This window comes from Scyliorhinus canicula, chromosome 2, assembly GCF_902713615.1.
Source record: "Scyliorhinus canicula chromosome 2, sScyCan1.1, whole genome shotgun sequence".
NCBI lineage: Eukaryota > Metazoa > Chordata > Chondrichthyes > Carcharhiniformes > Scyliorhinidae > Scyliorhinus > Scyliorhinus canicula.
Window position 1 is genome coordinate 28,313,216 of NC_052147.1, and position 26,743 is coordinate 28,339,958.

The 26,743-nt window shown below is 45.4% G+C and overlaps 1 protein-coding gene across 1 annotated transcript in view; it reads right to left on the reverse strand.

Annotated features, from left to right (window-relative positions):
* si:ch1073-416d2.4 (coiled-coil domain-containing protein 42 homolog) overlaps window positions 1-26,743 on the reverse strand; it is a 56,454-nt gene that overhangs the window by 15,435 nt on the left and 14,276 nt on the right. The window contains exons 3-8 of the mRNA XM_038774857.1: window positions 23,523-23,699; window positions 23,036-23,193; window positions 6,306-6,388; window positions 5,136-5,308; window positions 3,625-3,735; window positions 314-430 (exon numbers count right to left, since the gene is read on the reverse strand). Coding sequence (XP_038630785.1) covers window positions 314-430; window positions 3,625-3,735; window positions 5,136-5,308; window positions 6,306-6,388; window positions 23,036-23,193; window positions 23,523-23,699 — 819 coding nt within the window. The remainder of the gene's footprint in view (window positions 1-313; window positions 431-3,624; window positions 3,736-5,135; window positions 5,309-6,305; window positions 6,389-23,035; window positions 23,194-23,522; window positions 23,700-26,743) is intronic.

The following is a 26,743-nucleotide window of genomic DNA, read 5'->3' on the forward strand; positions in this document are numbered from 1 at the left end:
TGAAAACAAAAGATGAGAATTTTTAAATTGACGTATTGTCGGCCTGAAAGCCAATGTTGGTTAGTAAGCACAGGGATGCTGAGTGAATGGGACTTGGTGAGAATTAGGATACAGATTGCAGAATTTTGGTTGAGCTAAAGTTTACAGAGAATGCAAGGCAAGAGCTTAGGCAGAAGGGTCTTGAATGTGGCAACCAGGGGATGGAGAGATCTTTCAACAGCAGGTGAGCTGAAGTACAGCCGGAATCAGGCAACGTTATGGAGATGGAAGTAATAGCTAACATTTACATAGGTAGCAAATTGAAAATTCTGACCTTCACCATGTCCAGTTTTTCCAAAATGCCAATTTCTTCATATATGCCATAATGCCTCATGTAGCATTGATCTGACAAATTATTAATAGCCAATATAAGGGCACCAAGTCCTTCACTCTATGAAGATAAAGAATAAAGAATAAACCAAAACATTGAAAATGGCATTAAATTATCAGTCTTTTACAGTAAAGTCACTTCAGCCCAGCATTACCGATCTCCTCCAACTATTCTGACTACATGAGTATATTGGACAGACCCAATCTGATAATCGAAGTGCGGATGCTCTTTTGCAGTTTAGCATCTTGAATCTATAAGTGGAGCTTACAGTTTCAGTAGGATGCAAAACGGGTGGCAGCAGATCCGTTGCCATTACACATGCAGCTCGATTTTCCTTCTTTGACTTCAATGGAAATGAATATCGGGCAAAAGTGTACAACAGCTAGTCCATTTGCTACTACCCATTTTTTTGACTTCACCAACGTTTCAGAGTGCTATGGTGTGATCAGCATCAAGTCTTCCAAAATATTTATATTTTTGAATGTCCAAATAGAAAATCTTTTTTTGGTGATTCATAATGAATTACATTTTACCCTATCCAACTAACATCCCTGACAAAGTTAACCTCACTGCCTATGGGTCGTATTCCTACAGTTACGTGGATAGTGCAACTACTTCTGTGGCGCAAACATCTCCACAAACATACTGTTCGACAGGAGAAGAGTTTTTATTTCAAGTTTTGCTCCATCAAGTTGGTTTGCCCAATGCTTACAAGCACCCCAACCAGCAGAAAGCAAGGAACTGGGAAAACGCACTCAAATTGTTCATGCATCCAAATGCATCAACGCTAATATTCAAATCTGAATCCATAGCATGATAGCCCAGTGGTATTTCAGGATCCCAGACTCTATTACAATTAAAAGCTCTACAAGTAACAAGTTTCAGTCACTTCACACTCAAAACTTACCAAAATGATACAAATGCCATATTTTAGTTGGTGAATAAACAGGCATCTTGTTGGTTTTATGATACGATAGCGTCATTGGCCAGTAAAGGGATCAAACCCGTGAACTTGGCATTATCAGCACCATGCTTTAACCATATGAGTTAACCGGCCAGATGTCAGTTAGTGAATAAATTTCCTTGTAGTGTTAAATACTTAATCCATCTTTGTCACCACCATTTCTTTGACTTTCTCCTTGATAACCTTGCCAGTTACCTGAACTGCTAATCAAATAGCCAATTATCTCAGCGTAAATGAATCAAATGCAGTTTGACTCAGTTAGCAATTACAAATGAACTGAGAGAAAAAAAAACAACCCAACAGCCTCGGATCCGAACAACGGCTATTGTACCTCTGACTAAGTGGGCACCCGAAGTTAAGTATAGGCATTAGCGTTAGACATAGTTTAGTTTGTAGTACTGTTGTGCATGAGTAGATCTTACTGTGTGTGTAAATAAATAGTATTGACTTTGAACTAACTAACTGGTGCATTGGCTCTCTGATCGGTATTCGGTTTGAACCTCGTGGTGGTATCGAGAGATACCTTGCAACTCTGAAAGTAAACATAATTAGGATTAAGGAAGGCCACCATATTGACTGCTATATTTATAGCAAGTAAACAGAGCAACACTGGGTTACGGGGATAGGGTGGAGGTGTGGGCTTAAGTAGGGTGCTCTTTCCAAGGGCCGGTGCAGACTCAATGGGCCGATTGGCCTCCTTCTGATTGATAATTGCTTTTTAAAATAGTGAAGACATGACGGACCCACTCCAAAATGTTTGTGAGGATTGGTCAGGTGCAATTTGTACCACAACAAAAAGTTTAGGGAAACAAAAATTTAAACCTGAATGGAATGTTTACTCCGAGTTATCGATGCAGTTTTGGAAAACTCTGGAAACCCTGTAACGGCACTGGTTACTGTGTTAATTTGTAGATTGAAATTGGCCGTTTGGCTGGGTTCATGAGGCCCGGAAGAGGACTAAAGTGGGGGGATGCTGCTGATGTGCCCAGGGGCCCACAAAAGGAAGTTTCTTCCACACCCCCATTCCAGCATCAGCCAATGCAGCTTAAACTGCCAGACTTCCACTTAGTTGGGCCTACTCCCTCTGCCTTAGATAAAATACCATGAGGTGCGATTTAACTGGGCAGCACGGTAGCATTGTGGATAGCACAATCGCTTCACAGCTCCAGGGTCCCAGGTTCGATTCCGGCTTGGGTCACTGCCTGTGCGGAGTCTGCACATCCTCCCCGTGTGTGCGTGGGTTTCCTCCGGGTGCTCCGGTTTCCTCCCACAGTCCAAAGATGTGCAGGTTAGGTGGATTGGCCAGGCTAAATTGCCCTTAGTGTCCAAAATTGCCCTTAGTGTTGGGTTGGGTGGGGTTACTGGGTTATGGGGATAGGGTGGAGCTGTTGACCTTGGGTAGGATGCTCTTTCCAAGAGCCGGTGCAGACTCGATGGGCCAAATGGCCTCCTTCTGCACTGTAAATTCTATGTACGTAAACTGGGAAACAAAATCTATGTGCGGGTTTGGGCGGATTTAGTGGGGTGTTTCTCAGCGGCTGCAGCGCCAAGAAGCACCCTGATATTTAACACCACTTTACCGATTCTTTTGGGCTCTGGGAGTTTCTCTCCGCCAAGGTTGCACTCGAGTCATTTCCTGCTGAGCTTGCAGGAAAGGCTCCTCACAGGTAGGGGTGCCATTTTGTCTGGCTGCCCCAATCTTTCCCCCACCCCCTCCGCCCCAACCTTATGGAGTCACACGAGAACCCCTCTCCACCTGGCAATCCCTAGCAGTACCATCCAGACACCCTGATGTCCCTGGCTGCCACCCTGCCCTGTCCTGAACCACGAGGGACTCCAATGGCCTGCTAGGCCACCCCTTGGTTCCATTACGACTGGTCCATGTTTGTGGAAACCAGTACTAGGTGCGCACATTAGGTCCGGGCACTGGGAGAATCCTGTGAACACATATTTAGATGAGCCTAATGGTTCATTTAAATATGCTGATCTGGTCACGCCCAGTGAGGATGAGATCCAGATCACAACGTTGCTTGAGAATCCGTTAAATCCCGTGAGGCGTTTCAAGTGTCGTAAATCTCGCGAGAGACCAACGGCCTCATCCCGACACCAAGTTGGGCGCGATGAAGCCGTTAAACTGCACCCATAATCTTTTTGTCCACTTATTACTTCCCAAAATGATGTGACTGACGCATTTTGGTTGGTAAATAAAATTTCTTGCAGTGCTAAATACTGAATCCATCTTTGTCACCGCTATTTCTTTAACTTTCTCCTTGATGAACATTCGAGTTACCTGCTGAATAAAATTGCCTCGGTGTAGGTTTATTTTCATTTCCAGCCGCTTATTCCTCTCCTTTGCTTCTTCGCATTCCATTCGACGTTCTGAAAGTCGACTATTAATCATCTATTTAAAAACAGAGATTTTTTACGTGACAGGAAATCACTACAGGAAATGGGAATTGGAATATTTCAATCTGACATTAATGTGAAGGGGAAAATCTAGAGGAGGCTTTTATTTTTATGGTGGTGTCTATGCTTTTATTTAAGAGAACAAAGTTTGGTACTCTGGCCACCACCCAAGGCATCTAGACCATACATGGAGAGATAAGCAACAACTTTGAGATCTTTTGATAATATCACAAAAGGTTCAAGAATGTGTGGTATGACTTTGGGGGCACTGCGTACGTGTGCAGATGAGTTACGTGTGAAGTAACTAATAGGCTGGAAACCAGTTCACACAGGCCCTTTCAAGAGTTTGAAACTCTTGGTCATTATGCATTGAAGAGCAGGTTCCATGTATGCACAACTACTTTGCAAACAGCATGGCCGGAAATAGTCAATGGAGCCAACAGGGTGAAACAACACCATTAAGTGATCTCAAGGCACTGACACATATAACATAGAGAAACGGACTTTAAAATAATTGGGATAGAATCAAACACCAGTTGAAATAAGCACAATTGAAGTGACAGGGTAAATTATTTGAATAAGAACAAGTAAGGGCCTGGGAGCAGGTAAATCTGGTGAGGTGTACACACAAGATGGATACAGACAATTTGGAGAGCTGGAGACTATTTTAAGTCCATGCATGATGTTACTTTGAATGATATTTGAGTGAGACGATTTGCAAGTGGGGAGTGTCAGAGAGAGAGAAAGGGAGATCACATTCAAGTTAAAATTTAAATTCAATTAGTTACTGTAGTGGGATTTGAGCCCAGGGCATTACCTGGGCCTCTGGATTACTAGTCCAGCCAGTGACATTACCACTACGCCACCTTGTCTCCAATAGATCTCTTTGCCTGTGGTGCTTTTGTCCCTCACTGGAATGTAGATTCAAGGGGTCTAAAATATATATTTTAAATGTTCATCCACAGTCATAACTTTTTAATCCAATTTCACAATCTACCTCAGCCAACTCGTGTCGCGTCGTCAAGTAATTTGCTTTATTTAAGTTCAACACTCTAGTTTTGACATGTCTCATTGCAAGTCATAACAAGATTTAATAAATGCAAATGCTGAAAATCGGAAATAAAACCCCCAAAATGCACAGCAGGTATCTAAAAGAGAAAAAGGGCCTTACTTCTGGTGGGACTCCAAATATTCACTTGCCCCACACCCCTTTCAGATACAAAATGATCTACTCAGCTTTTCCATCTCTAGTCAACAAAATTAATACCCTGGGGCATCATTGGATTCATAAACACATTTTTGGTCTCCTTTTATCTCCAAGTGCAGCAGGATTTCCTGCAAATAGATTGATCAAATAGGTTTTGCAACCCATGCAGCATTGAATAAACCCCTTACGAGTTTTGTAGTATCATATTCTTGATGCAGACTTTCCAAACTATGCTGGCATTCTTCCAACTCATCTGACAATCTGCTGAGATTATTTATCAAAGTCTCATTGGTGGCTCCAAGGGTTTCATGCTTTCGAATGATACTCATCACCATAGATTCTGAACTGTACTCCAAGTAGTCTGGAACATATAACAAGATCAAAGAAAGAACTCAGATTGTTCATCGTAACTTTTAAGAAGGAGCAAACTATTAATTTAACTATTATATGGCCATAAAAGAATGAAATTGCATGCGAGCAATCACCCGCTGTTTCTAATTACGTGCAATGCCTTATAGATGACAATCAAATTCTGGTAGATGTCCTTCATAGATATGTAATGTTTAAAATTTTATTTTTTCTAAACATTTATGTTGTTTCTCTAGGGGTTCTGTCACTCTCCCACCAACGTTCCAGGAGGAAGCCAATAGAAATCATGTAGAAATTCAGGGCTACTGGAGCTTACTGCATATTACCTTAAAATGAAGGTCTTAAAAAGTGTGGGCGGAATTTACCGAAAGCATCGGTGTGTCGTCCTCTCCACCCCCCCTCCTCTCCTCCACCCCCACCCCCTCTCCTCCACCCCCACCCCCTCTCCTCCACCCCCACCCCCTCTCCTCCACCCCCACCCCCTCTCCTCCACCCCCACCCCCTCTCCTCCACCCCCACCCCCTCTCCTCCACCCCCACCCCCTCTCCTCCACCCCCACCCCCTCTCCTCCACCCCCACCCCTTCTCCTCCACCCCCACCCCCTCTCCTCCACCCCCACCCCTCCACCCCCACCCCCTCTCCTCCACCCCCCCCCCCTCTCCTCCCCCACCCCCCCCACCCCCCCCCCAAGTAGTAATTTGTATTGGAAGAATATTTCCTCGCCTTTCCTTCTGATTCAAGAAGTGAACATTGCATTTCAATGTATGTAACAATAAAAGTGATTCACCCTTTTGACTATTTAGCACAGTGGGCTGAACAGCTGGCTTGTAATGCAGAACAAGGCCAGCAGCACGGTTCAGTTCCCGTACCGGCCTCTCCGAACAGGCGCCGGAATGTGGCGACTAGGGGCTTTTCACAGTAACTTCATTGAAGCCTACTTGTGACGATAAGCGATTTATTATTGTTATTATTATAAACCCTGTGCTTACTTTCAGGTAAATTATCAATGACCTTCAGGATGTAATCTTCACACATTTTGTATTTCGACACATTTCTCTGTAGTTTCCGTTGCCTGTGGATAGTGAGAAAATTGAGTAAACTCTTAGTCAATTGAAAAAACCTGCTACAGAAAGTTTGCCAACAGAACAGCAAGTTAACAGTCCACTTCTGATCGTTCAAATTCATCCCATAGTTTTAATTAAGCATGAACTGTATTCAAATGCCTCTATAATGTAAATAAGGAGATTAGAACAAGATGTTTGAGTGCAAGCCTGAAAAAACAGAACATTATATTTTGCTCTTTGAATAGGTCAGCTAAAACGTGTTGAGGGGCAAAATGGAATGTGGTCCCCGAAGTGGCACAAATAGAATATTCCTTTGATTATGTCACTGCTATAAAAACAAGTTGCATTTACATAGCACCTTTAATGTAATAAAGCATCCCAAGACACTTCAGGAGGAGCATTACAAAACAAAATAGCACCCAGCCATATAACAAAATATTAGATCAGATGACCAAATGTTTGGATAGAGATAAAGAACTGTCTTAAAAAGAGGAAAAGCAAGATAGAGGGGTGAAAATTCCAGTGCACGATGTACAGGCAACTGAATACATTTCCATCAATGCAGAGTGATTAAAATTGAGGATGTTGAAGACCCCAGAATTAGATGAGTGCAGTTATCCTCGGAGGGCTGTAGGGCGGCAGAGATAGAGAGAGACGAGGCCATGTGAGGAATCGAGAATTTTGAAATCAAGACGATGCTTGACCAGAAGCCGATGTAGGTTAGTGAGCACAGGGATGATGGGGGAAAAAGACACAGTGGAGTTAAGACAGGGACAGCAGAACTGTCGATGGCTTTCACGTTTTCGGAGGGTAACATTTGGGGCCCAGTCACGGGTGCGTCGGAACAGTCAAGTCTGAAGGTCGTCAGTGGTCCCTCAAAGTGGGCGAGCAGACTGGTCTGGTTTCAGCACCGGGGCCACTGGCGCTGCCCACTCTGCGACCTGGACCGGCCGTACGATGCCCATGTTCTCCAGCCGGCCCAGTTCTTCATCCAAGTGTATGGGACTGGACAGGTCCTAAAATATTTGAGCTGGGTCTCTGGGTCAACACAGATTTTAGGTGTAGCCTCCTTTATCTTTCCTAGGCCATCCTGGAAAACCTCTGGATACTTTGGGGACTTCGTACAAACCACCAGCACCCACCCGGGAGATATGTTGCAAGTTCAGGTGAAGTCTTTGCAACTAGTCACGGCCTAGGTGGCTAGGTCCGGGCCCCTGCACTACTACCAGTTGTAGCCGGATCGACTGATGTCCGTGAGTAACCTGGATCACCATGGTCCCAAGGATAGTCAATTGTTCTCTGCTGTTTCTTGCCATGTGGGCCTTGGTATCCTTTAAATCCAGGCACTGGATCTCCAAACGGAGCTTATGGAACATCTGTTGTCCAATAATTGATTTTCAGGTCGAGGGGATGACAGTTAATTTGAGAACTTTATTCTTATAGGGGCTACCTTGGGGGCCCTGATGCAGTTTAACTGCATGAAATCATCTTCCTTGGGCAGGGCAATGTGCAAAACCTTGGCTCGAGGTGTTTATGTCACCTGACCATGGCAATGCGTTCGCTGTAGATTCTGATTGCCTTGACCACCACAGACACACAAGTCCTATTCTTTTTGGGGGGGGGGGCACTTGTCAGAATGGGGGCCGGACACCGTTGTTGCAAGTCATGGTCCATGCAACTCTAGAGTTCCTCAATCTCCTTTATCACATTCTCACGGGAGAGCAAAAGATCTATGGCCCTTTTTAGATCCAAGGCCCATTTGGCTAACACCATCTTTTGGGTAACCATTTATGCCACACATCAAACAATCTCTCAACATCTCAGGGAGGGATGGGCCAAAGTCACAATGCTCGGCCACCTTGCGAAGGCACATCAAAATCTCCGTAACCAATTCCCCAGAAGTTTGCCCGACCATATTAAAGAAGTATCTCTGCATTATTACCAATGGCTTAGGGTCGTAATGATGCTCAACAAGTTTGCTAAAGGTTCTCAAATCTGGAGCTCCAAGTAGATGGTGCTCTTGATTGCGTTGAATGTCAGGACCCCGCAAGCATCTATTCAGTATACTGGGGCCAGTCTTCGATGCCTGCATCAAAGGTCTCTAGCCTTCGGAAAAGTGGCACTTTTAAAGTCTTTCCAACCTCGTTCTTGTGCTGTGGAATTCTGGTGCGATCAGGATGGCCAGGATTGCAGCCGTTATTTTCCTCGTCACCAGTATAAAGGCTCAGGAGGCCCGAGAAGTTAAATCCAAAAGAAGTTTAATGGAACAAAATTAAAGGCCACAACGAGGCTTACAGTCCCATGCACCCAATTGGGCCTACTGCTCTTACTGGTCCCTGTCCAGGCTGGCTTTCACGAGGCGATTTTGAAGAGCCCCAGCTGATGAGCCTCCACCACTAGTGGAATACGAGCTCCCCCGCTAGTCCCACAGGGAGATCAACTGGGGTGTCCCTGCGGGTCTGTCAGCAAAAATATATCCCAGTAAGGAGGAAAGATTCAGAGAGGAAATAAACGATGAGGGCAAACTAGCTGTTTAGCACACTGGGCTAAATCGCTGGCTTTGAAAGCAGACCAAGGCAGGCCAGCAGCACGGTTCGATTCCAGTAACAGCCTCCCCGAACATGCGCCGGAATGTGGTGACTAGGGGCTTTTCACAGTAACTTAATTGAAGCCTACTCGTGACAATAAGCGATTTTCATTTTTCATTTCATTTTCGAATATAAAAACTGACAATAAGGGCATCTTTAAGTATATAAAAAGGAAGAGAGAGGTCAAAGTCATCATAGCCCCTTGGAAAATGAATCTGGGGAACAAGAAAATTGCAGAAGAGTTGAACAGCTATTTTGCATCAATATTGACGGTGGAAGATACCGCGAACATCCCAATAATAATAAAGAATATGGGGGGAGGGGGGAATTAAATACCATCACCAGAGAAGTAATATTAGACAAACTAATAGGGCTCAAGGTAGATAAATCCCCAGGCTCTGATGGGTTGCATCCTAGGATCCTAAAAGAAGTAGCTACTGAGATAGTGAATGCATTGCCTGTAATTAAGCAGAGTTAGCATGGATTCCAGGGGCACAGTGTCTGACTAAAAGAGTCTTTCCAAGGAAGTCTCATGCAGACAGGATAGAGGGGAACCAGTATATGTGTCGTACTTGGACTTTCAGACAAGGTATCTCACAAACGGCTAGTATATTGGCATGGATGGAGAATTAGCTGATGGGCAGGAAACAGTGAGTGGCGATGGGGGTTATTTTTCAGGTTGGCAACGTGTAACCAGTGGGGTTCCACAGAGATCAGTGCTGGGACTGCAACTGCTTATAATTTATGTTGATGATTTGGAGGAGGAAGCAAATATACTGTGACCAAGTTTGAGGACGGCACAGAGATGGGTGGAGGGACACACTACGAGAGAGATACAGGCAGTTTGCAAAGAGATATTGATAGGTTAAGTAAGTGGACAAAAGTTGGAAAACATGTGGAAAAATGTGACGTTGTTCATTTTGGAAGGGGGGAAACAAAGGAACAGAGTATTATTTAAATTGAGAAACACTGCAGAAAGCTACAACACAAAGGGACTTGGGATACTTGTGCACGAAACACAAAAAGCTAGGTCACGGGTATAACAGGGAATCAGGAAGGGTTTGGAGTATAGGCGTAGGGAAGCCTTATTGCAACTGGAAACCTTTTGTCCCCTTATTTAAGGAAAGATATTGGGCTAGATTCTCCGATTTGAACGTGAGGAATGTCGGATCAGCCATGATCCTGTTGAATGGTGGAGCAGGCACGAGGGGCCAAACAGCCTATTCCTGTTCCTATTGGGATTTGAGGATGACGGACGTCAGGCCTGGCGAGTCGTCAGATAACAGAGGAGCCAGATTCTGGATCCACAAATTCCTTGAAGCGGTTTATGCGCCGATTGACCAGGTGCAGCCATGCCACAACAAGGGCATGAATGAGGGTTCCAACAGATTCATTGAGGCAGGGGCAAAGTAATGGAGGTGGAAATGTGCTCGCAAAAACGCAACCGTTCCCATCGCACCACACCCGCCATTCCAGTTTTATAATTAATTGAATTTCAATTCCACCAATTTCAGTGGTATTTGCACCCATACCCCAGGGCATCAGCCTGGGCTTCTGGATTACTAGTCCAGTGACATTATAACTATGCCACCATCTCACCCTTAGTAGAATTAGATAGGTAAAAATGGAACCAGGTAGGAGAAAGACCACCGTGCTGGAGGCCAATATAGTAACACTGGCGAAGAGTGGTGTGGTCAACCATGCCAAAGTTTGAAGACAAGCCGAGAAGAACAGAGAAAGTTACCTTCGTCGCAGTCACACAGGATGTCATTTGTGACTTTGGTGAGAACCTGATTGGAGGGAATCAAACCTAGAGTTCCAGGAAAGATGGGCACAGAATCGGGAGGTGACAACACGTTCTGGGATTTTGGGGAGGAAAGGCATGTAAGAGATAGGGTGATGATTTGCATGGATGATGAGGTCAAGGGTTTTTGAAGAATGGTGATGTTGATTTAAAGGTGCTTTAAACCAAAAACGCAGAAAATCACGAGTAAAATTAATAAGTATTCTAGTCAAATTGAAAAGATCAAAACAATGGCTATATTATCCCCTGCTTGTTGGCAAAACTTTGTTATATTTGCACCAACTTTTTCAGATTGGCAATTGGAGAAAAATAAGCCTACAGGAGTTAAAAGCAGGTAGCTGAAAGAATTGAATAGCACAGGGGAGTTCCCTAACCTAAGGCGCGCGTGTAGCAAACCTTGACCAGTCCACCACGGTCAAGCAGGAGAAATAGAAAGAGTGGCCCAGAGGCATAATTGGCATGAAAGTCACTTGGCACAGAGCAGATCATTCTCTGGCAGTGAGACAAGTCCAACCAATGGAGAATAAATGCACAGGGTGACACATGCTCACCAAGGCAGACTACAGCTGAAGTTGATTCCTGCCCAATAAAGATCCACAGGGGATAATCTTACATTTGCCAGGCTTTAATAGGGATCAGAACCTTCTGAACTTTTTACCATATAGAGACCTGTCATGTATCCACATCGGGACAGCAAATGAGTCATATTTTAGGACTTTTTGAAAAACCTTTATACGCAGAAAGGATTTGAGAAAGAATTATACTAAAGAGCATTTGTACAAGTTTTAAAAATGCATGGAGCAATGAGCTAGGCATTGAAGTTGCCTGTCTATCTGTCCAAAAACCCCGAACCCATTGTTTTAGGGAGTCCTTGATCCCAGCCACTCAGCAGGGATTGTCTGTTTGTGGACACAAGAGACAGAAAACATGCACCGACACTTGGGTTTTTATACAGATGGCAAACAAGTTTTCTCCTCGGCTCAGTAAATTAGGATGCGGGAGACAAGTCAGAAAAATGATGCACTGACTCAGACAAGTTCATCACGTGGTACTATTACAGAAAGAGAAGTTATGCTGATTGGCTTGGAGTGCACCTGATAATAACTGTCTGTGCTGTTTGTTCACTTGTTCCCCCAGATAAATAAATATTTAATTATTTGCTCTAGACTCATCGCTCCGAAATGCAAACCTACTGTATGATGGGAGAGGTACATATTAAGATGCCCACAAAGGGTGTAATCTATAGATTGCGCATCAAAGGATTAAGCTATTCTCAAATAGATATTGAGCAGTGAATTCCAGTAAGGGACAGAAGACCTGATTGTGGGAGTCACTGATTCCATTGAACCCAAGAAGATAGGGCAGCATGGTAGCACAGTGGTTAGCACTATGGCTTCACAGCACCAGGGTCCCAGGTTCGATTGCCAGTTGGGTCACTGTCGGTGCGGAGTCTGCACGTTCTCCCCGTGTCTGCATGGGTTTCCTCCGGGTGCTCTGGTTTCCTCCCACAGTCCAAAAGATGTGCAGGTTAGGTGGATTGGCTATCCAAATTGCCCGTAGATTAGATGCGGTTGCAGGGTTACAGGGATAGGGTGGAGACGTGGGTTAAGTAGGGTGCTCTTTCCAAGAGCTGGTGCAGACTCGATGGGCCGAATGGCCTCGTACTGCACTGTAAATTCTATGATTCTCTGAATCTATTGGAGACACAAAATTTGTAAAAGCCACCGTGTTTCGTTCTGGGCACTGACATGATCTTTTCTGCACAATGTAGTAGCTTTTTAAAAATTTTCCTAGGTTGTGATTTAGCTCCTGTTCTCTTATTAACATACTTCCCACATGTTTTCGGAACTTTGATGAAGTAGCACCGGTAGGTGGCAGCACAACCAATTTACGAGCGAGGAGAGACACAGAAAAGCTATTAACCGATTATGGATTTGTCTCCAGTAGAAATCTCCTTTGCTGGACTCACGACAGTAGATTTTGACTTTTAGTGATAATGCAGGGAGGCTATGGAGATAAAATATTGAGGCAGGGCGGTGTGTGTAAAACTGGCCAATGACTCGCCCATTTTACGCTGTCACTCAAAGTAAAAAAATTACCCCGATTGCTTTATTCGTAACTAGTGCCATTTGTACACATTATTCTGGTATTCCACTGCCAGAGGGCATTTCCTCACTGCATTAAGGATAGACGTGTGGATGCCTATGAAATTCCGTCTCTTGCTTGTCTCTTTGTAGTTGACAGCCGTTGTCCTTTATTGAAAACCTTTCTCTGAAGCACTGGTTATCGGTATGTTTAAGATCATGTTGGTCAAGAGATTTTCATTTCACACAGGAACTGTACACCCCACAACTGGGTTAATAAACATTTTGACGGTTAACCAGATGGATGTCTGAAATGGTAGGTCTGGCCTGACTGATAGATTTTTTTCCCTCCTGCTCTCAAAATTCCATTCTCAGAAATCTAAAATTATAAACTGCACATTCCCATAATTAGATGATCATTAATTTTGATTAAAAATGGCAATTTTGTCCATTTATTTCAAACAGAGCAAAATATGGCTCATAATTGCAGGGTTAAGCAGAGCTACTCTCAAGGTCAAAGTAGTAGCCTGGGAATTAAATGCTGGAACAATTGGCAAGGGAATCTTTAATGGAACACTGTAACCTTTAACTTCCAGTAGATCATGTGACAGTACCCCCCCTCCCCCTCCATGGCATGTATTATGTTCCAAAAATAACAAGAAAAATAAGCTGTGAATATACTGGAGATGCAATACTTTAATGGTTATGGTACTGGACAAATAAGGGACATCAGTGGGAGGGCATTTTTGTGGTAGCGATCATAATTTGGTTTGACCAATGTAACTGTCGCTTCTGATTGGTCGGCAGTTCTCAAAGGTGGGGCATCCTTTGTTAAGGGAAATTCATGTCCGACTAACTTGACTAAAATTTTTAAGGAAGTGACATGGTGGGTTGATTGTAATCTACATGGATTTCAGCAAGGTTTTGACAAGATTCCAGATGACAGAATTCAAGTTGGAACTGTACTGTTGGTGTGGTCTTCAGGTGACTGTGTTGAGGCCATTGTTCTGGCAAATTGTATAACGAAAGTGGTAGAGAGGACTTTAACTAAATAGTGAAGGCAGGGGAATCAAGTTTAGGAAGATGCAATAAATTAACTGGAGAAGGCAAGGCAATCCCAAGGTAGTAATAAGAGAAATGATGAGCAGAGTGTGGCTGGAAGGGGCACTGAGTGCACACCTTTTTTTTTGTTGAAATATTGTTATTGGTATTTTCCAGTTTTGACAGTGTAACAGTTCAATCTATAGATCCATAGTGTACCTGATATTTCCACAAAAGCCATCTCTTATTTACAGAGATTTTTACATATGGTTCGCCTCGTCTGCCTTACACCCCACCCCCTCCCCTCCCTCCCTCCCCCGTTGGTAGTTTAATTTTTCCTCCTGGTGCTGGCTTCTACCCTTGGCGTCACATATTATGTTCTGCTCCTGTCTGTCGCGGTTTTTAGTTTATGTCTTTGTGGGGTCAGGGGCTGCACGGTACCTCCTTCTCCCCCCCTCCCCCCCAACCTTGCTTTGTTCTGTGACTCCCATGAGATCCCTCTTCTCTCCTTTCCCACCCCTCTGCTTCTTTCCACTATGTGTCCCTCATTTGTTTCCCCCCCCCCCCCCCCCCCCCCCACTGTTGGCCTCAAACAGGTCTTGTAACAGGCTGGTGAATGTCCTCCAGGCTTTGTGGACACCCAGCTATGGGTGGTGCTGCTGATCGCCAGCCGAGCAAGATTCCCCAGCGTGCGATTAGGGAAGCAAAAGCCAGGGCGTCGGCTCTATTCCTTATGTGTAGTTCTAGCTGGTCGGATACCCCGAAGATTTCCACTCTCAGGCATGGCTCCACCCTCACCCCCACAACCGTGGACATTACCAGATCATTACCCTGGATCTCTAGTCCAACGACAATACCACTACTCCACCGTGCTGCTCCTCTCGCCCCCGCTTCACTCTTCACACCCTACTTGCACTGCTCCCTCTATTTTCAGGTACCAGTAGGTCACGGCCAACTAACCAGCCCAGCAGCTCTCCAAACTCCCAGAGCACGTCTGAGGAAGAGTGGGCTCAGGATTAACCATCACTGTACTTCACCAGCGCAGAGACACACACTTTGGTGGGGCGTAGCTCAAAGGTTAGACTCGGGGGTCACCAGACATGTACCTGTGGCGGTGAGAGGCAGGGGCAGCCCAGGTCCCCGGCACTCTTGAAGCAGCCGTTAGTTCACTGGTGGAGATGCAAGCGGAACATCAAGCAGAGCTTTCAGTGTACCTCAGCAGACTGGCACAGACGAATGAGAAGTCCGTCCACATTGTCGTTTTCGTGTCTTCAACATGCGAGTGCCTCAAGACCACCATGGGAAGGTTAGCCACCGTGGAAACCTTGGTCCAGCAGGTCCTGCCATATTTGCACTTGGTCATGTTATCCATGGCCACACACATACTGCTGGGCACCATCAGGATGTAGGCCACAAGGGGAGCAGGCACCTTGACCTCTGGCACCCACAGGGCGCCAAGGGTGCTTCTGCCTCTGCGCAGGACTCCTTTATGGGAAATTGTGAATGAACTAATTGAACCAATGTGGTTCTGAACTCCACTCGTTGGCTTGGCATAACTATGACTATGAGCTTTAGTATGTTGATAGTGAATGAATGGAATCCGTTTGGCCACTGATGAATGGCATTAATTGTTAATCTGTGATTCCCCTTCACTGATGAGATGGCAGAGTTGTGCAGCTGTGCCCCCTTCACTCTAGCTGTCTTAATCCAAGGCTGAATTCCTTTCTTCCATTATGTAGCTTTTCCAAATTTGACAGGAGTTGTGCCTATCTCTTTAGAAATATGGATTGCTCTGGCTTCCTGGGCAGCACGGTAGCATTGTGGATAGCACAAATGCTTCACAGCTCCAGGGTCCCAGGTTCGATTCTGGCTTGGGTCACTGTCTGTGCGGAGTCTGCACATCCTCCCCGTGTGTGCGTGGGTTTCCTCCGGGTGCTCCGGTTTCCTCCCACAGTCCAAAGATGTGCAGGTTAGGTGGATTGGCCATGGTAAATTGCCCTTAGTGTTGGGTGGGGTTACTGGGTTATGGGGATAGGGTGGAGGTGTTGATCTTGGGTAGGGTGCTCTTTCCAAGAGCCGGTGCAGACTTGATGGGCCGAATGGCCTCCTTCTGCACTGTAAATTCTATAACAGGCTCAGAGTCCTGTGTAATTGACATGGACCCTGTCCACTGTAGCAGCACCAACAATTCAGAAGGAGCCCCAGCACCCAGATTAGCGGTCCAGCCACACTTCATCATAGACATAAACGATCTTGTTTTTGACTGTGGGAGATGCCATTTTACCCATGTCAAGATGGTGGTCCTACACCTCTATTACAGGACAGGGTTCAACCCTCCCTCACTGCCCAAGTCTTTCCAAAATATTTGAAGCCTCGTGAGATGCAGGTAGAGATGCCACCGGTTATTCTCCAGCCTCCTACGCTAATAATGGATCCTGTAGTTGTAGTGCTGGACATTGACACAATATCTCTCTTCCCCTCGTCTTAAAAAGCCCATCGCCTGCAAGGCACCCTTGCCTTGTGGATCTGTATCCACCTCATCTGAAGGTTGTGTACACCATCAATTACAGGAGTCTCCCCCCCACTCCCACCGAGCTTCCCCCCCCCCCCCCCCCCCCCCCCCCCCCCGGACAGGCTGCAGGTACCCCTTGTGACCATCACCATACCCTCTGCAGCCCAGTGCACCCAGAGACATTGACTACAGAACAGCCCTGCACCAAACTGTTCATTTTCCTTTGAAGCCTCCCTGCAGCTGGGCTACACCAGGCTTCCAATGATTGCTCCTGCTGAATGGTCACTGCTCTTGTGCACTGTCTCCTTTCTCTGACTTCACACTGAGGCCCACATGGCTACTGCATTGCCTATCATCTGTGACTCCTTTCCATTTCACAGTAGGAATGTCTGCACTCCCTGACTCCTGTCTGCCAGCCCCTGGCAGGAACCTGGACATTGTTTTGGTTTCCAAAGAGGACCATGGTTAACAGTAACCTTCACAAAGCACTGTAGCCCCAATCTGTTTGTGTAAATCTTCCTAATGTGCCACACCAACAGGCTCCCACCCCATTACCTGCAGTCTGCATCCCCTTCCAGGAATACACATGATAGCTTTTAGACTCCTTATTTGTCTGCCAGTTATGCAGCCTCGTCAAGGTCCAGCTTCCCTCCCCTCGGCTATTCCTTCTGCCTTTCGTTTTTGTCCTCCTCATCCACCTCCCTGTCCCTCTGCTTGCTATCGTGAGCCCTCGCCCTCCCCTCTACTCTACTCATTTCACAGTCCGCTTTCCACATTGCTCCTTGTGTTCATCAGTCCTCCAACCCTTCCCCTTTTCCGCAAAGCCCTGCTTCCACAATGTCAAATTTTGGGCCTTTGTTGTGGCTGCATGAGTTCCACAGCATTGTCCAGATAAACACTGGCACGTGGTATCAGGGAGAAGGAGATCCCTGCACTCCCCAACACTAGGTGCTGTACTGATCATACTTAGTGATACAGGAGGGTCCATGAGTCCAGCACACAGTGCTGTCCATGAAGACACAGTGGTACAGTGGTTAGCACTGCTGCCTCATAGCACCAGGGTTCAATTCTGGCCTTGGATGACAGTCTGTCTGGAGTTTACACTGTCTCCCAATGTCTGCGTGAGTTTCCTCTGGGTGCTCCGGTTTCCACCAAAGAAGTGCAGGTGGATTGGCAATGATAAATTTCCCCTTATCCAGAGCCAAAGGTGTGTAGGTCAGGTGGGGTTATGGGGGCAAATGTCCTCATTCTTCACTGTAGGAATTCTAATTCGAAGACCAGTTCGGCATGCAGATAGAGGGCAGGGACATGCCTGCTCCGGCAGAGTGGCGTACAGCGAATCAGGAGCAGTGCTGCACAATGGCAGGTAGGCTTTGTTGCACTCACCTCGAATTCTCTGGTGAACTAGGGGCTGCCTTGTCCACGCCGCTCTTATTGGGTTTGACGACATTGCAATTTCACGCTGGGGTGATGCAAGATTGGAAGGCCTGACAAGATTCTGGCAACAGCTACATTAATGAGTGTCCACGAAATGCAGGTAAATGCAAAAGACGTTCATGTCAGCTGCCATAAGGAGACCGACCCGCCACTGTGAGAATTGGTACATGATTTTGCGTTGGCAAGTTTCCAACATTTTGGCTCCCGCCAGATTCTCTGCTCCCGTCCACCACCAAACACGCCACAGGCAGCTGTGCCTGGATGGGCTGGAGAATGGTCGGCCAATCTTGATGGCGAGACTTCCCCCCAAGTGCGGAAGGAAGTCCAGCTTGCTGCCAATCAATGCTCATTAGAAATGGCAGCGGGCCTGTCAGAGTTACCGAGCGCACTCCATCCTGAAAATTCAGACCTTGAGTTCTTTGAGGAAGTAACAAGCGACAAATGGATGTGCCCTACTTAAGATTTCCGGAAGGCACTTGACAATATGGCACTTCAACGATTAATACTGGAAATAAGAGCATGGTGAAGAGTGTAACATATTAACATGGATTAAGGTTGGTTAGCTCCTACAGGAAACTGAGAGTAGGCATAAATGGATCATTCTTGGGTTGACGCAATGCAGTGAGTTGAGTGACAGAGAAATTATTTACAATTTACATCTGGGTGAAGGGACTGAATGTATGGTTGCTACATTTTTTAATGACACAAAGATAAGTAGGAGGTAGGTTGTGAAGAGGACATAAGGAGCCTGCAAAGGAATAGATGTAGGTTAGGTGAGTCGACATGTAATGTGGAATATAATGTGGGAAAATGTGAACTTGTCCACTTTTGGCAGGAAATATATAAAAGCAGTATATCATTTAAATGGAGAGAAATTGCAGATCTCTGCAGTACAGAGGGATCGGAGTTACCTGGTGCACGAGTTAGAAAAACGTATGAAAGTATAGTAAGTGATTAGGAAGGCAAATAAAACGTTATTGTTGATTGCAGTGGGAAAGGAATATAAAAAGTGTTTTTGCTACAGTTACACAGAGTGTCAGTGAGGGGGCACATCATAGAAATTTATTTGAGGGGGAGAAAATTATGAAGGGCATAGGTAGAGTGGATAGGAAGCATCTATTTCCCTTAAGAGATTTATAACCAGAGGAGGCAGAAATCTAATTCGTTGAAGGATTAAAAAGGGAACAGATGAGAAACGTTTTCTCCCAGAAAGTGATGGGCTTCTGGAATACATTGCCTTCAAGGGTTGATGAGACAGAAACCTTTGTTATATATTTTGTAAAAAACTTGGACATGCCCTTGAAATGACGCAACTTCAAAATTGCGAACCAAAAACTTGATAAGTACATAATTAGCTGTAAAGCTGCCTGGGACATCCTGAGATCATGAAATGCACTATATAAATGCAAGTCTTTATTTTAGAAGTAGCATTAAGCTGTGACTTTTAAGCACAGTCATAGTTTCCTGATGGGTTCCATGCGTTCATCCACTGAGCAGGTGAGCCTTATAGAAAGGAAGTTTTTTTCTTCCCACAAGCATATAAAACAGGGGCAAAATGCAAGTACAAGTCTGAAATCTTGACTGCTGCAAATCATCATGAAACGATCTTGCTAAAAGCAAACACTCTTACTTCGCCAAGGATTTTTGGATTTCCAATGGACAGTCACACTTACAGTTGTTAGGGAAACCTGAGGCAACACAAGCAGAAGGTCGGCCTGATGAAATGGGCCTCACATTTACTTCATGACTACCCCTGGGGATACAGATTTCTCAGAGGAAAATCAATACCCATGTATTTGCAATTGTTACTGGAAGGCAGGAACGGGTACAGGAGTGGAATGAATGGAAGGCACCTAGTCTAAGGTGAGTCGGTCAGACACACACACAAAAACTCTCTGCCTTCTCTGCTCCAGTTGATTGAATATTTTTTGGGCTCTACAGAAATGGAATGCATCAGCTCCAGATGTTACTTCAGCCCATTCCAATACACCTAAAGTATGTTGACTCTTGACTTTTAACCAACAACTTTCCAGAAAGTATCACTCTCAATAACATACTCCGTGATCTCTAATAGTGGGCGGGATTCTCTCAGCCCGGGGCCAGGCTGGAGAAATCCCGCTACCGGTGCGAATCGCACCACGCTGGGATGCGATTCTCTGCAGAGTGGAGAATCAGCGCCATTGGCACAGGCGTACGTGGCGCTGGTCAGCGGCCACTCTACGTCGAGAAACAGGGGCCCCCCTGCCGATTCTTGGCCCGGGATGGGCTGAGCGGCCGTCATGAAAAGACCCGAGTCCCGCAGGCGCCGTTCACACCTGCTCTCAGTCGGCAGGACCTCGACATGGAAGGGTCCGGGGGCGGCCTGTGGGGGGAGGGGGTCCGAACCTGGGAAAGGGTGGGGAGGGGCCCTCCGATGTGGCCTGGCCTGCGACTCGCTGGGGGCCTCCTTTCTTCCGTGTCAGCCCCTCTAGCCCTGCGCCATGTTGCGTCGGGGCCGGCGCGGAGAAGGGAGCCACTGCGCATCTGCACGTTGGCGCCGGTGCCATTGCACATGTGCGGACCCCGCGCCGCCCAGTCCATGCCAGGATCAGCAGCTGGAGCGGCGTGGATTGCTCCTCTGCAGTGCTGGCCCCCCGTGGGGGCCAGAATTGCTGATCCTGAGGCCGTGTTGACGCCGTCGAGAAACGCGGTGGCGTTTCCGAAGGCGTCAACACTTAGACTCAGGATCACAGAATCCCGCCCAGTATTCTCACAGAATCCAATATTTCTCAATATTTAGCCTCAGCAATAGCCTCTTATTGGTCATCTTTGTCAAAATAGTTTTAGAATATTTCAAACACCATAAATTTAATCACAGTCTTCTGCTCCAGTTCTTCCTCGCCAGTGCACTGTGCCTGTTGATCTCCTACCAGGCTTCCACAGCGTAAAATCTACGCTAATTCTAGAGTAAAATCCATCCCTTTTTTTTCAGTAGGGGAACAATGGATAGCATTAGGCTGGGTGCACGGTGCTGAAATGGATAGATAGGATTGGAAACCTTATGGGCAGCACGGTGGCCTAGTGGTTAGCACAGCTGCCTCACGGCACTGAGGTCCCAGGTTACATCCCAGCTCTGGGTCACTGTGCATGTGGAGTTTGCACATTCTCCCCGTGTTTGCATGGGTTTCACCTCCACAACCCAAAAACTTGCAGAGTATGTGGATTGGCCACACTAAATTGCCCCTTAATTGGAAAAAATAATTGGGTAATCTAAATTTAAAAAAAAGGATTGGAAACCTTGGATTTTCCCCCTCGCCCTCCTCCCCCCTCTCTCTAACTCAAGGCAAAGGTCAAATCTTGCATTCCCACATCTGCCCTACCCGGGATTGGTTAACAGCACAGATCCAGAATCAAACCTGAACCCTTCTTGCTCTCTATGCCTCAAGATGACACGACAGGGTGCAGCTACCCACTCAGGAATTAGGTAATTAGATTTGCAAAGGAGATGAAAAGAGCACGACAAAGTGTGGATTAATTTTCTTATCTTTTTCCTCAAATAGTTTGAGAATAGCATTTAATCAGCATTCGTTGAACAGTTTTTCTGCTCATCACAGGACACATGGGAATACTTCAAGCATCATCGTGTGTAAGTTTATCCTAATTCTATGAACACCAACAGTTTATTTTATTTTTTGTTGTGTTTGTTTTATGGCTCTAAATGCTGCTGGACGTGGATTTAAACACTTTGGATGAGAAGTGAAACATTCCAAAACAGATTAGTATCTGGTTACCACCTAAAATGCAAAACAGCCAGAGTTCAGCCCTTCATCTATAAATTAACAGCACATGCTCTTCCAATCATGACTTCCATTCCTTTTATTACTATAAATAATACGGACCTTCACATGCATCACATGCCTTTTAGGTCAATGACATTATTCCAAGTAACATAGAGACTACATTGTTCTAAGTGAAAGCAAAGTACTGTACTACTAAAAAGAGTACATCCTGAGCCCCTCCCACCACCACCCGCATTACTAAATCGGCAGAACCATAATTTCCAGTATCAAATGCACGTTTTTACATTCCATGCAAAAAGCGTACGACACAGAAGTTGTAATACTCTTCTACAAAGGTGGTAAAACAATCCTGATGAAGCTACTTGGTTGATCAGGTTGGGCTGCATCTGTGCTGACCAAGGCACAAGGAAAGCATCAGAGCACTGGAAGGAGAGCGGAGGAGGGTTATTCCGTGCATCGGAGGGCAGAGTTGAGGAAAGATTGGGAAAACTCTGCACTTTCAATCTTGAAAGATTGCACGAGAAAGAGCGCGGTTTAAGCAAAATAGAAAATGTTCATGGGTAGTATTTTAAATTAAACCATGTCGGCAGCATCAAACGGATACAAACTGCTAAAAGGCTCATCAGGACTTGCGTCTAAAAGCACATCCTCGCACAAAGGGTGATTTATACTTGCAATAGTCTGGATACGGTCTTGGAGACAAAAGTCTGGAGTCACTCCAGAGGCAGTTAAATGCTGTAATAGGAGATAAGTGGATTTCTATGGAATCATGATTCAGATAGCTCAGCTAGCGTCCATTGCCAATGCTTACCTTTGTAATATAATAATTACATAACACAATACCATATGGTATGGTATCACGTTAGCCTAATCGCATTGCACGCAATTGGGTAGCTATATTCCACCATGTCAGGGAAACTAAGATGTTTCTATACATTATATAGAACAACAGGGTGCAGGCACTGCAACGTAGTAACAGATACCCCTGAAGTCAAAATGATTTTGGTAAACTAGCCGAATTTACTTCTTTAAATATTTTTACAATAGTATGTGGATGGCATCGTGAGTGCAGCGTAGATGATTTTGGGAAGAGAGTAAAATAAAGGTGACATGGTAACTGCACTAAGAGCTTTGTTATTTATGCCACCGTTCTAACAATGGCTGTTTACCTTTCACCCTACGGAGGGTGATATTGGGCAAGGCTGACTCAGATTAAAATTCCTCCCACCATTTGCATCCCTCCAGCATAAGATTCAAAACTACAATTTTTCAAATCGTCTTCAGCAGTGAAAAGAACGTTGACCCAATCCTAAGAAAGGGATTCAAATGCCTTTGTCACCGAGGCAACGATAGTTGAAAGATATATGTATCAACACGGCACTGAAGGGGAAATTAAGCTCAATGGCATACCTGACTTTCATTTCTTCAAACTGCTGAAGTATATCCTGTAACTCTTTCCTTTTCAGCCCATTTTCTTTCACTTCAAATTGGTATTTTTTAATAGCACGCCACCGCTTTGCCTCATTATCTCTCAGAAATTTATCAAACTTCAGGGCTCTTGCTCTATTCTATGGACAAAAATGGAAAGAATGCAAAAAATAATTAGATTCTTTCTTTTACAGGAGAAGTAATATGGTTTAAAATGACAGAAGTCAAAATGTACACAATTAAATGTCTGTGAAACAGCCACAAGCATTTTCTGTCACTGACACGGTGCTGAAAGATATGCTTTCAACCAACCAATATGTTAATGTGAATATTTAACTTGCTATGCAACGATGAATGGTTTGCAAATAATGCTCACGGATCTCAACAGGAGGCTCTTTCAGAGTGATCAAATTCAAGGTTCAAATCCAGAAACCAGCAGTCATTAACGTAATATGGAGTATTTCCTTACCACCTGCTCTTTTTTTTCAAATTCCACCCTCCGCTGGGCAACAGCCTCCATGCGTTGAAAGAACTCTCGCCTTTTAGCTTTGAGTTCTGAATTAACTTGGTCAACTTCTACTTCTTTCTTTAGCACCAAGGTCGTCTGAGGTGTTTTCCTGTCACTTGCTAGAATCTCACCAGCTGCCTGAAATAGCAATAAAGTTGAATAGCAGGAAACAAGACCATGAAGATATTTAAGCAAAGTGGTCAGAATTTTAAATTTGAGGCTGGAAGGCCAATAGCAAGGATTGGGTACAGACAACAGACAGTACTATTCTAGATAAGCCGAATTTCATGGGGGGGGGGGGGGGGGGGGGCAGATCCGAGGGGGGGGAAATGAAACAATTAAAACCCCAATCCAATTTTTTCTTCCCATCCCATCCTCCCACCGAACCCCCAATCAGCAGCCCACATGTTAACATAAACAAGTAACAAAAAGGAATCAGGAATCACCCATAGTCACCATTAACACATACAATCCCACTCCCTCCCCCCCAACCCGCCCAACCGCTCCCCCTAATGTTAGATGTAATCCAATTCTTGAAAGTGCATAATGAATAATGCCCATGAATTGTAGAACCCCCTCCATCCTTCCCCTCAGTTCAAACTTAACCTTCTCAAGAGTCAAGAATTCCAACAGGTCCCCCAGCCACACCAGGGCACAGGGTGGAGAGGTTGATGTCCATCCCAACAGGATCTGCCCTTGGGCGATCAACGAGGTGAAGGCTACAACATCTGCCTCCACACCAATTTCCAACCCCGGCTGGTCCGACACCCGGAATATGGCCTCCCGAGGGCCCAGGTCCAGTTTCACGTGCACCGCTTTAGGGATTACACTAAAAACCTCCAACTACACTAAAAAAGACCAAAACATAGGAACGTGGTTTGCGATTTGTGCACCCCCCCGCCCCCCCCCCCCCCCACCCCCCCAGCAATGGTCACACACATCCTCTACCCCCTCACATCAAAGAGCCGGCTCATCACCCCAATTCAACTTAAGTGCTAGGGAACATGAACACTTTCCTAACATTTGGTCCACATGCATAGCTTTGAGCTTCCTGATGCTTGTCATTTCAATTCTATACCTTGCTCCTATTTTGAACTTTCCGCCCTTGGGCTTGCTATACAGTGTTCCAATGCAGCGCAGCACATATACCTCATTTTATGACTGGGCACTTTAGAAGCTTCTGGACTCAACAACCCGTCCAAATATTTTAGACATAACCTCTGTCCCCATTTTACTTTTTGTTTGCTGGTTTGGGTCTTTTCCCTCCTTTGTCTCTTTACTTTGCTTACTGGTCGCTTCTATCCTGCCATTCGCACCTCATCTAGATACATCTTTTGTTTCTTTATTTGCCGCTTTGGTACCAAAAAATCTTTCATCATTTAATCCCTCTTGCCTTCGAACCTATCACAGACTTTCCTTATTGTTTTCATTCTCACTCTATCACTTCCATTTGCTCAAACACTTTTGCATTTCTAACTTTTCTCAGTTTTGATGAAAGGTCACAAACCTAATATGTTAACTCTCTTCTTCTACTCCAAGTAGTTCCAGCATTTTCTGTTTTTAGTCCAGATGTGAACAGTGTGTCTAACATTATTGTTACAAATATTAAGTTTATAGGATTGTTATGTTTTGGGGCTGTCTCTTCACGTTAAGGTAAAATAGTGGAATAAAGGGAGTCTGGGTTTAGCTCGACAACAAACTTTGCTGGCTTGGTTGCTAAGGTAAAATGGGGCCCTGGTTGACTTACTGAGAGAAAGTTGCAAAATGTTCACACTTGTAGAAAATGGTAAGAGCAATGGTGCTGACTGTGTGTAGACTGTTGGTCTCCAAGTCTCACAAGGAGATGTTAGGAATGTCAGGCTTTAAAAACTTATACATTTGCCTGTCTGGTTAATTCCTAGATAGAATGGAGTTGAGGGTCAAGAAGATAGCTAATAGGCATTTCTACCTGGATACAGGGTCCATGTGATTCACGTTGCCATGGAGATGGGTTTCGAGAGGGGAACAGTCTATAGAAAGCCGTAGTATCAGGCTACAGGGTTTCTTTTTAAAAGTATTTTTATTCTTTTTTTTTTGCATTTTAATGTTTTACAAACAAAACAAAAACATTGCACCCCTAAATAAAACAAACCCTGCACCAGCCCAACCCCCTCCCCAAGAGATGATGATAACTAGTTCTCCGAATTGCAAAATAAACAAACGCCATCTCTTGTGGAACCCCTCATATGCCCCCTGAAGACAAATTTCACCTTCTCAAGATGTAAGGACTCCACAAGAACCCCCAGTCACGCCAAGGCACAGGGTGGAGAAGACCTCCACCCCTACAAAGCACGCCTGCGAGTGATCAACGAGGCAAAGGTTAAAACATGTGTCCTGCTCTCGTCTGCAACTCCGCAGGTCTGACACCCCGATAGCCGCTCGGGGTCCCGGCTTCAAATCCACATGCAAGATCACCCACATGGTGCTGAAAAACGACTCCACAAATTTCTCCAACTTTGGACAGGACCAGAACATATGTTCATGATTAGCTGGGCCCCTCCCACACGGTTCACAAGTATCCGCTTCCCCCTCAAACAGCCAGCTCTTCCTTGAATTTGTCAAATGCGCCCTGTGCACCACTTTCAACTGTATTAACCCCAGTCTCGCGCACGAGGTTGCGGAATTCATCCTCCGCAGCACCTCACACCACAGTCCTTCCTCCAGCGCCATCCCCAACTCCTCCTCCCACTTGGCCTTAACCCCCTCCAAATACACCTTATCCTCCTCCAAAATCCTCCCAGAAATCAGCGAGACGACCCCACCCTCCAACCCCATTACCAACAGCACCTCCTCCAAAGAGGCAGGCGCGATTGGAAAGGTCGAGAAAAACTTTCTAGAAAAGTCCCGCACTTGTATATAATGAAAACCCTCCTAATTCGGAAACCCAAACTTCCCCGAAACGGCAACCCCCAACTCCAACCCCCACCTCTGGAACAGACACCACAAAATACTCACTTTTCCCCAAATTCAACAAATCCCAATAACGCCCCAAATCTCTTAAGCAGGCCCATTATGTCCCCCACCGAAGAGCTCGGGTCCAAAATATATAACAGCAGATCATCCGCAAAGAGACAGCCTGTGCTCCAAACTCACCCTTCACTATCCCCTTCCATAAATCTGCGCACCTCAGTGAAATGGCCAAG